Source organism: Leucoraja erinacea, chromosome 14 (assembly GCF_028641065.1).
Source record: "Leucoraja erinacea ecotype New England chromosome 14, Leri_hhj_1, whole genome shotgun sequence".
NCBI classification, from domain to species: domain Eukaryota; kingdom Metazoa; phylum Chordata; class Chondrichthyes; order Rajiformes; family Rajidae; genus Leucoraja; species Leucoraja erinaceus.
In genome coordinates this window covers 32,643,735-32,656,348 of record NC_073390.1, presented here as the reverse complement: position 1 = coordinate 32,656,348, position 12,614 = coordinate 32,643,735, and the positions used below count along the sequence as shown (strand labels likewise).

Sequence of the window (12,614 nt, the reverse complement as noted above, 5' to 3'; positions counted from 1 at the left end):
GGAAATTGCAGCATTGTGGATGTAGTCTTGTCCACTCCCCCGGGTTCAGGAACAGCTCCTTCCCTGCTATTACCAGACTACTGAACAGACCCCCTCAAAAGTTAAGGGTATAGTCCCAATCTCCCAACCCACCTCATTGTTGATATTGGACACTTGTTAAATGGTAGGGCAGGCAGTCATAGTCTTTTTTTTCCCACAGTAGGGGAAATTGGGATAGACACAAAAAGCTGGAGAAACTCATCGGGGCAGGCAGCATCTCAGGAGAAAAGGAATAGGTGACGTTTTGGGTTGAGATCCTTCTTCAGAGCTAGGCTTAAGGTAAGAGAGAGATTTAGAAGGCATCCAAAGTCAAGTTTATCACACAGACGGTGATGGGTATATGGAACAAGCTGCCAGAGAGACAGGCACAATTTTAATATTTAGAAACATAGAAAAATAGAAACTAGGTGTAGGAGGCCATTCGGCCCTTCGAGCCAGCACAATTTAAGACATTTGGACAGGTACATAGCCAGGAAAGTTTGAGAGGGACATGAGCCAAATGCAGGCAAATGGGATTGATGTAGATGACCATTTTGGTTGGCATGCGTGAGTTCAGCCAAAAAAGTCTGTTACCAAGATGTATAACTCTGTGAAACACTAATGGACAAATTATGGTTGAAACGTGGTTGAAATCAGCTTGGCAACTTTGTATGGTCGAATAAAGATGTCCAATTTTTACATTTATCTTAATCTAATGCAACAGCAAATGAAAACCTGATTAACTTGGTGTCTCCTCCTCCCCTTTGGTGTGTACAGATTATTTCAGAGAGGACGAAGCCCAGGATGCAGGAGTTTCAGTCAGAGGTGTTCATGATAATCGGCGGCTGTACGAAGGATGAGAAGTTTGTGGCAGAGGTAACCTGCTTGGATCCTCTCAGGCGAAGTCGCCTGGAGGTTGCCAAGCTGCCGATTACCGAGCAGGAGATGGAGAGCGAGAACAAGAAATGGGTGGAATTTGCTTGCATCACTTTCCGCAATGAGGTCTACATCTCAGGTGAGCTGCAGGCTTGAGATAGTTAAGTTAGTTAATCCATTGTTAGTTAATAATAGTTACCCACATTTGTTTACTTATCGAACATCAAGGTGCGATACAGGGACCAAAACACCCATGAATCTCAGCGCATTGGTAATGGGGGACAGTGCTAAGGGAGCATTAGTTTGCGTTTCTGCAATTATTTTCCTTTTATTTTGAACTGAGCCCGTTTTAGGTCATTTGTTTATTTTGTTTCACAATAAGGGTTTCGGCCTGAAACGTTGCCTATTTCCTTCGCTCCATAGATGCTGCTGCACCCGCTGAGTTTCTCCAGCATTTTTGTGTAACTTTATTTACAAGATTAACACAGAGGTTAAACTAAAATGCTCTCCTCACTGTCCAGGTTGAACTGTAACCCTTGTAGTTTCCACTAGTCTTGCTTTGGCACAGACATCATCTTGGAGGAGAGGCAGGTAGTCAGCTTCGATGGACCCTCTGGTGGCCTGCTGCTTGGACTAATAAACGATCAGGTTCAGAAACAGCATGGTGAGCAAGTCCTCTGATTGACTTGGCCCTATTTATACTGGGTGGCAGTCAACCAGGAGCCGGGAGCTGAAATGCTGCCAGAACCCGAGGAACAGTCCCATTAAATACTCAAACCAACTGCGATCTCATCTGCACAAGTGTGCCCAAGTTTGCACTTCATGTGGTTTGGACTTTTCCAAACCACAGGAATTACAGGCACCTGGGATTCCCTGAGCTGCCTTTAACAAAAATATTGTATTTACTGCATTGTGCGGCACTCTCCACCCTGGTTCCTGATGTAAATGGGAAGGATACCCGTCTAGAGAGATGGCTCAAAGGATCACCATTATTGCCAACTGTCTGCTATAACCTAACAAGAGATTACCAAGTTATAGAGTATCATTGTATAAATGGTAGAAACAAGAAACTGCAGATGCTGGTTAATACACAAAATGACAGAAAGTGCTGGAGTGTCTCAGCAGGTCAGGCAGCATCTCTGGAGAACATGGATAGGTGTTGTTTCTGGTTGAGACCATTCTTCAGACTCTCAGCTTGGAACTTGGCCTGAAATCCAGGTGAGTTGAGGTGGGGATCGGTGGAGTCATTGGTCGCGGCCCGGAGGCGGCTGGAGTGCAGGTAAAGGTCGGCGCTGAGGATGGTGTCAGCAACCCTGGCAGTGAAGGTCAGTAGGTCTGTCCACTATAACCAAAACCTTATAAATAGGTCTGTAATAACGAGGGTTTACTGTATTATCAAAACCTTGATTTCTTCCCCCGTGCTTTCCTATCTTCCTCACCAATGGCCTCACCTGACAGGGAATGTTGGGACAGTGAATAGGGAGATGGGCTGAATGGCTTCTTTATCTGTCATAAGAAAATATGAAACTTTACAAAGGTCAACAATGTCTCAGCTTAATGAACCAAAAAATTCAGAACACCAGGTTGCACATGTGCCATTGCTGGATCCGGCAGCTCCCTTAACCATTGTTCCGAAAATAAATCCAATGGAAGTTCCACACTCCTTGGCGCATTGCCAGGCTTACTTTCAAAGAGTTCAATGTTGAAAAAAAAAATTGTAAACTGCATCTTGGGAGGAAACGAAGATGCAAAGAGGATATTTGTTAGAAGCTAATTTTGGTATTTATGAATTAGTACTGCATTTAACCTGTCAACACAGCTTCCTCCATAGCGCTGTTAATTCCCACAGGTTTACATGGGCTTTTTCTTGCCTTCCTGCTTGCCTACTGTCCTCACCAGTGGCCAATAGTCACATTGCTAAAGCGGGTCTGGGATTGGCCACTCGGTCCTTTGATCCTGGTCATGTTGACTGCTTTGCCTCTCAACTCATTCATTCAGATCCAAAGTCATCGTCTTTCTTGCTAAACTATATTATTCCATTCTAGTCTTGAACAGTTCGTCTTTCCCATTGTCCACTTCCTTTTGGGTGGGGTGGGGGGGAGAGAAGGAGGGAGGGGCATCACGTTTTCACTATATTTTGGGCAAAGGAGTGAAAGCTGATTTCATGGTGTTTTGTTTAGTTTAGTTTAGACATACAGCATGGAAACGGGCCCTTCGCTGCACCGACCAGCGATCCCTGCACATTAACACTAGCCTACACACATTAGGGACAATATACAATTATACCAAGCCAATTAACCTATAAACCCGTACGCCTTTGGATTATGGGAAGAAGCCGGAGATCCCGGTAAAAACCCATGCAGGTCACGGGAAGAATGCACAAACTTCGTACAGACAAGCACCCATAGTCAGGATCGAACCCGGGTCTTTGACACTGAAAGGCACCAATTCTACCACTGTGCCACCAAACCGATATCTTATTCTATTTTTTATAATTCTCCTCCAGATTTGTTCCAGAACTAACTTTTAATTGCAAAAATAAAGAAAAACACAGCTGCAGATGTTAGATAAAAAGCAGAAAATCATGGAGATACTCTGCAGGTCAGATTGCATCTGTGGGAAGAGAAAATGAGTTAACGTTGGCTTGAAATGTTAAGTCTGTTTCTTTTCCCACAGATGTGTCCTGACCTGTTATTTCCAGCATTTTCTACTTTTCATTACATTTTTTTTAATGTGGTGAAATATGCAAAATTCAAAACGGTTCAACTGTTGAGCCTGTTACAATTTGCATATTTAACCGCCTTCAAAACCCAAAGGAATGTACATGAAACCATTCATTAAATCAGATTATAACAACACAGATGGCCATTCAACTTACTGCAACTATGTTATTTAAAAATGCTGTCATTTCACCAGTCCCCTTGATGTGTCCAGGCAATATTTGTGTCATTTCATTTGTTTGTCCAATCTAGCTGATCAGTCAGAGCCTGTTGAGAGATCTGTCTCTTCGCCAAGAAGATTAGTGAGTTCAAATTACACTAATACCTGCATTGTCTGGAATTACTGGGAACTATAGCATGGTTTCTACCACTCCAGGCCTACGCATACACACCCGAGTTGGGCCTGTGCATCCACACAAAGATTCGGGGCTGTGTTTGTGTATCTGAGCTCCATCTTTTCAGTGGGTGTCTGTGCTTTCACTTGCAGTGCAAGATGTTTTAGGGTCAGTTTTATAGTGTTTGCAGTTTTTGATAGGCAGATGGTAGGACAGAGATGAAAAGACAATGAAGGATCACCATTCGGTCGGTCTCCTCTCCATCCACAAGTCCAACCTCCGCAGTTTAGGGGACTGAGCCTTCTCCAGGGCAGCTCCCAGGCTCTGGAACTCCCTCCCCCAACTGATCCGCAATTCTGTGTCCCTCACCATCTTACAGTCCCGCCTCAAGACCCATCTCTTCACCTCTGCCTATCCTTAGCCCCATGTCCCCCTCCCTTTTCGTCTGTGCATTAATTGCCTTATTATTGTGTTTTGTATTGGATTCTGTCTTTACTTTGTGTACTAGTCATGTCTCTATTATTTATTTCATTCCCCTTACATATTTTTCCTCTACCTGCTAAAATTTTTGTAAGGTGTCCTTGAGACTCTTGAAAGACGCCCATAAATAAAATTTATTATTATTATTATTATGGGTATCTTAATGCTGCTCTCAACCCCAGTCTCTGCCCCCACCTTTCATCTTCTCTGTCCAAGGGAGACGGATGCAGTTTCCCCAGAGAAGTCGGAGCAGATCTGGGCAAAAGCACAGGTTCACGTGCTCCAGGTGATGGGGAATATTTTTTGTTTCATCCATGATAAATGTACTTGGGAATGATCAGTGTGTTTATGTCTGGGAGATTAATTCTCATATTTCTGTGGGGCTTTCCAGGTGGTAAAGAAACTCAACATGAAGTGTGGAAGTACAATGCCTCCTTAAATAAATGGATTCAAGTTGAATATTTAAACACTGGCCGGTGGCGGCACAAGATGGCCGTTCTGAACGGCAAGGTATATGCGATTGGAGGTTTTGACGGCATTACACGACTCAACAGTGTGGAAGTGTACGACTCCTTTCACAACTGCTGGACTGAGGTATCTATCAAGGAGAATACCAAGTAACTCAATGCAAATCTCAAACCACAATGCCTTGAGTGTTTCCTTGTGTACTTTCTCTACATTTCGCACATTGCTTCCTGTGTCACAGTTTGTCTTTGCAACTATTTCTGCCGTGTCTGTTTCTCATGTCTATTGGAAAAATGCTTAATGACCTTTTAATGACCTTAGTGCATAATTCACACCCAAATAAGGTGCTTTACAAAATGAGATGTTGGGAAATCGTGGAGAGTTGGGTAAGATGACAAAGCCATTGTTCAATGTGTAGGAGGAACTGCAGATGCTGATTTATACCAAAGATAGACACAAAATGCTGGAGCAACTCAGCCAGCCAGGCAGCATCTGTAGAGAAAAGAAATGGGTGACATTTTGGGTCATAAGAAATAAGTGACCCGAAACGTCACTTATCCATGTTCTCCAGGGTAGCTGCCTGACCTGCTGAGTTATTCCAGCATTTTGTGTCTATCTTTCATATTCAGATAGATTATTGTTCAATCTATGAATCATTTAAATACTTTATTTAACGTTGTTCCTCTTGCTACAGGGAGTTCCGCTCCTCGTAAACGTGAGCTCATTTGCTGCTACTACCTATTTTAAGAGACTATATATAATTGGAGGAGGACCCAATGGGAAACTGGCTACAGACAGGACGCAGTGTTTTGATCCTGCAACAAATACGTGGAGCCCAAAGTCACCTATGCCTATAGAAGCCAAGTGCATCAATGCTGTTACATTCAAGGAGCATATTTATGTTGTGGGTATGTGAATTTGATTGCTTTCTGTGGAGTTCTGAGTGATGAGTTCACAACAAAGAGATATTTAGGACTGCAATGACCATTAGCTCCGCATTCCGGTCATGGATCATCTATGCCTTAACTTTACTTCCATGTATTTCTAAACCTATTAAGATTTTATTAGTCAAAGTTAACGATATTAATGGACCAGGCATCTTGGGAGAAAAGTTGAGTGAAACTGCCGATTCCTTTTTTAATTGTTTATTACATACAACTCATAAATATGTGTGAGATGGCATAGCAATTACAGAGTAATCTAGTAACAATGTTACATAATTTTGAGATTTAAAAAATCAAGTCTGCAATTTATCCCATCCGATAAAGCATACCAATAAGTTTAATTTGACACCTAATTCACTTTCATATCTCAAGTAATAAAAAAGTTATGGCCATTTTCATACTCGGAAATTAGCATCTTGTTCCCTATTGATTTTCTATGGACATAACAAAAAAGCTGTGATCGTGGACAGTCAAAAGCCCATAACCTTCTTAAAAATTAAGAGAACTGAATGAAATTTTCAGTTATCATAGATTGAAGCATTCTGAAACAAATATAAAATAATCTTACTTGGATGACCTGAAATTAAAGCATATAATTAGTTACCCAATTGTAGCTAATTTCAAACTTCAATTACTATATCTAAACATCTATCCATTTCTTAATAAATGATTAACATTTTTAAATAGCTCAAGTGTCCAAATAATATTCACAAATAATTCACAATAAAACATGATTTTTAAATCTCATTTACATCAATTTATAGGCCAAATGGAAGGAATTTAGTGTTCATTTGCTGTAAATTAAAGTCAATTTAAATCGGCTTTCTAGTGGGTTCCTGTGAACGCGCTGGTTTAGAACGTTCACATTGCGCTGGATTTGTGCCCTCAAGTGCCCAGAAAAATACTGCGGGATATAAAGAGCCCAAAATGAACTACTCGCTATAGAAAACTTTATATACAGGGTTATATACAAGCCCCATTTAATGTACAAATAAGGTACATACCTTAAATTGTTTGCTTTATAAAACCCTGGGGCTGCGAGAGGTTGCGGAGTGAGAGAGTGATTTTTAAACTACTAAAAAATATTATACAAGGCCATAAAAACTAATAATACCTTTTGCGACGGGGTCTTTCAGCGATTTTCCATTAATGATTTACTAGGCTGAACATTTTCGATTGGAACAGCCTAGTAAAAATCGCGTTTTAAACCCGCCCCCTCTAAACAGCGCCAAAATCGCGGACACGGGGTAGGGCAGATGCTCAGCCACGATTCAGGTAGGTTTTGTAACATACCTAAATCTAGGTGATAATCTAATAATCAAAATAATCAGGGACAGTTTCTACCCAACTGGCAACTGAACCATCCTATCAACTGGAGAGCGGTCTTGAGCTACCTCTACCTCCTTAGAGAGCCTCGGACTATCTTTAATTGGACATTACTGGACTTTATCTTGCACTTGTATAGTTTCTCCGTTGACTGGTTAACATGCAATAAAAGCTTTTCACTGTAACTTGATACATGTGATAATAAACTAAACTAAACTAAACTAAAACTAAATTAAATCGACAAATCTTAGCAGATGGAACTCCATAGCAAAGTGTAGGATGATCCATTATAAATCCACTTTAGAATAATTGGGAGCACTTTCTAAAAGTTATACAACTAGGAATATGGTATATGCAAACACAGGGAAATCATAAACAAATTGACAAATGGAATGCTAACTTTCGTTTCAAGAAGCTGGACTACAAATGAGGAAATGAGCCCATGTTGTTCCAAGCTTTTAGGGTCAGTTAGAAGTATTGCAGTAAACTAGCAATTCTTCAGAATGACAGTATGGTTTTAAATGGTTAAATTGTGGGGAGACACTGTTTTTACTTGACTTGCTTGTAGAAGGCTGACAGAAAAGTCTAACTAAAATGCTAAAATGATTCAATAGATTAGAAACAGAGATATTAAGATTGAAGATGTCACAATCCTCTAGCACAGGGCAGGCCATTGAAATGTATGACTGGAAAATTAGTTTTAAATACAAAGGGTAATAAAAATCCACAAAACCGCAGTGTAGATTTGTGGATCTTAGAATAATTAAAGCTATTAAGAATCAGATCAATCAATTATTAGAAAAGGATATTGAGTTTTTCAGAGCCGAGGTTCCAGCCTTCTCCCCATATCCCCTGACTGCTATTTTTAAGAGCCCTCTCATGCTCTCTCTTGAAAGTATCCAGATAACCGGCCTCCACCGCCCTCTGAGGCAGAGAATTCACCAAACTCCCAACTCTCTGTGTGAAAAAGTGTTTCCTCATCTCCTCATCTCTATTCTAAATGCCTTACCCCTTATTCTTAAACTGTGACCCCTGATTCTGGACTCCCCCAACATCGGGAACGCATTTCCTGCCTCTAGTTTGTTCAAACCCTTAATAATCTTATATGTTTCAATAAGATCCCCTCTCATCTTTCTAAATTCCAGTATACAAGCCCAGCCGCTCCATTCTCTTAGCATATGACAGTCCCGCCATCCCGGGAATTAACCTTGTGAACCTACGCTGCACTCCCTCAATAGCAAGAGTGTCCTTCCTCAAATTAGGGGACCAAAACTACACACAATACTCCAGGTGTGGTCTCACTAGGGCCCTATACAACTGCAGAAAGAAGTCTTTGCAAAACAACAAAAAATATATATATATATTTACATTATTGACTCACCAAGGAACCAGGTAAGAGGAGACATAACCAGCATTTTCCATTGGTTTAATGAGAGGTCAGAACCTCAGCTGAGTTTTTTTTAGTTTACATAGGTTCTTGGTTGAAAATTCTCTTTTTTAGCTCTAAAATTTAACACCTCTAAAGGTAGATTTTTTTCAATGAATGATCATAGGTGGCTTAAAGTGTTTAGAAGTAATTTTTTTGTGTTTTTATCTTAAGAGCATTGCTTTAGCACTAACATTTCCCTCTACGTGTTCCCACAGCGAGGATATCACCACAGATAAGTTTTACCCAGTCAGCACTAAGTCCTCTCATCATTTAGCAAAGTCAAAGCTTCCTTTACATTTACCCCCCGAGTTTCAGATTCACAGCACAAAGACTCTATTGTATGTTTGATCTCAAAACATCAGTGAAAAGTACTGAGGCCCAGTGTAATAAATGACAACCTAACATTCAGTTACCTTGAGCCAGTGCCTTTGTCTACTAATTTGTATCAGGGTTGAGATTTCACCTGCAACTCGTTTTATGGAATGGTCTGGCTTTGGGGACAATGCCAGATTTAATTAAGCTGCTTTTAGCTCTCCTAGGCTTTGCCAGTTGCCACCTGTGTAACGTGTAACACCAACGTGTAGAAAGTTGCTGCTAAAAAGCTGATATTCCTCTGGCTGTTTATCATATGTTGAGTGCAAACAACAGTGCCGCCTTCTGGGCAATCCTTTGTTGGTGATGAGCCTTTTCAGAGCAGCTTCATAGGATTAATTTCTCCTCTGTCTGATGGAAAACTTAAAACATAACCAAGCCAGCAACATGGATGATGGAACAAATTGTTTTTGGAAGAATTGGATGAGCAAAACATAGTTATAATTTCAGGAGGAGTAAGAAAGAGTAGAAATAAAGAACTGCAGATGCTGGTTAATTCACAAAAGGACACAAAGTGCTGGAATAACTCACTGGGTCAGGCAGCATCTCTGGAGATCATGGATAGGTGACATTTCAGGTTGAGCCAGTGGCTTTGTCTATTAATTTGTATCAGGGTTGAGATTTTTCAGACTGATTGTAGAGAGGGAGAAGAAATTTGGAATAGAGGAGACGCAGGATAAAGTGTGGCAGGTAATAGGTTCACATAGGGGGGAGAGGAGAATGGAGAGGGGAGAGGGGGGGGGCTTTGATAAGCAGATGGATGGAATAAAGGCCAGAGATAAAAAGGAAGGTTAGAGATAGGTGAAGTCCAAAGGAAATCATTTGTAAAGGTTATTTAATTTGAGGGATAAATTACCTGGGAAAAGACACTGTAGCAGGCAGTATAAACAATGTCAAGGGACCAGCTCAATGTAATTTTGGAGAAAAAAAGATTGAAGGTTAGAGTGAAAAGGCAGGGTGGAATTAAATGATATGGTGAAATGTTGAGTGGGCGGGTTAAACCCTGTTGAGTGACAGAGTACGAAGGTGAGTGGGTCTATTGTAGACTATGGGGCCATTGAGAGAAGTGCTCATGTAGTATTGAGGCAGATGCACAGAAGGAAAAGCACAGGATTAGGATAAATGGAAAGGTGATGAGGTGGGCTTGAGGCAAGAAGGTTGATGGTGTTTAGGAACATGCCGTGTGGTTTATGGATGTTATGAGGCCAGCAGTAGGATTGAGAGATGTGGCAATTTGTCTATGTATGGCCAGGTATGCTGGTAGGATGAGGTTTATGGTGAGACGGTCAATGAAGCAAGGTGTGCATCATCATGAGTATACATGTGGGGAGGTGACTAGGTGTGCATGTGGGATATGCTGTGGGTATGAAGTGAAAGATTGGAGGGGAGATTTATAGGTAAGTGGAGATGCGAGGCATTTGGTATGTGCAGAGGAGAACTTTGGAACAATTGTGATAATTGTATGTGAGCCAGAGCACCATTGCAGCCAAGCCTCCATACTTGGTTTTGGGTAGCTAAACCTCAGTAATCTCTGAGCTACTCATGACTCCCCGAGCATGAATTTCTTTCTCTCTTTCCCCAGGTGGTGCCATGAAGGCCCTTTATTGCTACAGCCCCACAGAGGATTTGTGGACTCTGGTCACACAGTTTGGTCATGAGCGGGCCAGTTGTGGGATCTCAGCATGTAACAACAAACTCTTCATCACCGGCGGCCGTGACGAGAAGAACGAGGTCATCGCCACCGTGCTTTGCTGGGACACGGAGAAGCAAAAGCTGACAGAGGAGTGTGTCTTGCCCCGTGGCGTTTCACATCACGGGAGCGTCACCGTCAGGAAGTCCTACACCCACATCCGGCGCATCGTCCCTGGAGCAGTCTCTGTATGACACAGAGCCAAAGCACAGGCACTTGCTCACCTCCAGAGGGGCTGGCTGGGGCATTTGAACAAACTTCATCTGGACAGTCGGAGGCTCTTAATCCCACCAGTCTCCTGGAGACCTTCTCACTGGAAAGGACCAAGAACTGGGTGCATACCCAACGCAACAAAGCCTTGTGGGCCAAACACTGCATTGTCCAAAGAGTTGGAAATCTGAATCGGGTCCAAAATGACTTTTTGCCTTTTTTTTAAATGTATAAAATAAACTGGAAACTACACTTCAGATATTGAGGATGCATAACTGGAAAACACTTGGGTGTAAAAGGGAGGTGTTTGAGAACAGGAGGATATAAAGAGTAAATGCCATGAGTAGAGAGATTGCAGACTCAAATTAAAATATGCAGACATGTCTCAGTGGTTTGCTTGATAGGTAAGGTTTATGGAATGTAAATAACACATATTTTAACTATGATAAAACGGAATAGTAGAACATCCTCCAGGGGCTGAACGATTAGTACTTTTCCTTTTTCAACTGGGTCATGGTCCGCAGCATGGAACAGATTCCTCTGTACTTTCCATCCCTGCCAACCATCAAGAACCCAACTACACTAATCCAATTTACCAGTGTTTTCTCAAGGCCTGACCTCACTTACTCACCCTAAGGTGCTACCTGACTCCTGCCACACTTACCCAATTGTTGTCGTAAAATAATCTGACTCCACTGCCCTATCAGGGTTAGAGTTAGACCACAGGGTTCCCATCATTTATTTTCTCTATATCCCCCTCAATATTTCCCTAATGTCTAAACACTCTGCAATTTATTAATTAGGCCAAGATAAAGATTATTTTAGCTTGAAAATATCTGATTTTAGTTGAATGGAAATTATTTGCAAATTGATATTAGGGGTCAGTGATTTTGATGAGGAATAAACTCAAGTAGTTGATCCAAAAATACTTAATCGGGGACCATCTTTACTCACAGTGTGTTCTCAGGGTCTGAAATTGCTGTAAATGGACAAGCAGTACTGACTTCAAAAAAGTATAGATTACAGATTAGTTTACTTCCTATACAATGAAAATTCCTTGTCCATATGAAGATCATAGAGTAATCTGTATACATAATAATGATAGATACAAAAATACACACAATGATGACTGCAAAACAGCAGAATGGTGCAAAAATAGTAGTGCAATCTGAAGTAGTGCAAAACTAATTGAAGTATCACCAAATATAGAGCAAAACATAGAACACCGAACATAGAACAGTACAGAACCTGTACATCGGTGAGACCAAGCGCAGCCTCGGCGATCGTTTCGCTGAACACCTCCGCTCAGTCCGCCTTAACCTACCTGATCCCCGGTTGCTCAGCACTTTAACTCCCCCTCCCATTCCCAATCTGACCTTTCGGTCCTGGGCCTCCTCCATGGACATAGTGAGGCCTAGCACAAATTGGAGGAACAGCACCTCATATTTCGCTTGGGTAGCTTACACCCCAGCGGTATGAACATTGACTTCTCTAACCAAGTAGCCCTTGCTTTCTCTCTCTCACCATCCCCTTTCCTTTCCAGTTCTCCCACCAGTCTTACTGTCTCCGACTACATTTTATCTCTGTCCCGCCCACTCCCCTGACATCAGTCTGAAGAAGAGACTCAACTCAAAACGTCACATATTCCTTCTCTCCGGATATGCTGCCTGTCCCGCTGAGTTACTTCAGCATTTTGTATCTACATTCGATTTAAACCAGCATCTGCAGATCTTTCCTACAGAGAACAGT

General features: G+C 41.7%; 1 protein-coding gene across 2 annotated transcripts in view; it reads left to right on the top strand.

Annotated features, from left to right (window-relative positions):
- The window catches only part of klhl6 (kelch-like family member 6), a 35,206-nt gene extending 24,084 nt beyond the window's left edge, over nucleotides 1–11,122 (top strand). For both annotated transcript variants that reach the window (XM_055646108.1, XM_055646109.1), the window contains exons 4-7: nucleotides 796–1,033; nucleotides 4,821–5,023; nucleotides 5,589–5,802; nucleotides 10,548–11,122. In XM_055646108.1, coding sequence (XP_055502083.1) covers nucleotides 796–1,033; nucleotides 4,821–5,023; nucleotides 5,589–5,802; nucleotides 10,548–10,849 — 957 coding nt within the window. In that variant the 3' untranslated portion in view covers nucleotides 10,850–11,122. The remainder of the gene's footprint in view (nucleotides 1–795; nucleotides 1,034–4,820; nucleotides 5,024–5,588; nucleotides 5,803–10,547) is intronic.
- The last annotated feature ends 1,492 nt before the right edge of the window (nucleotides 11,123–12,614 follow it).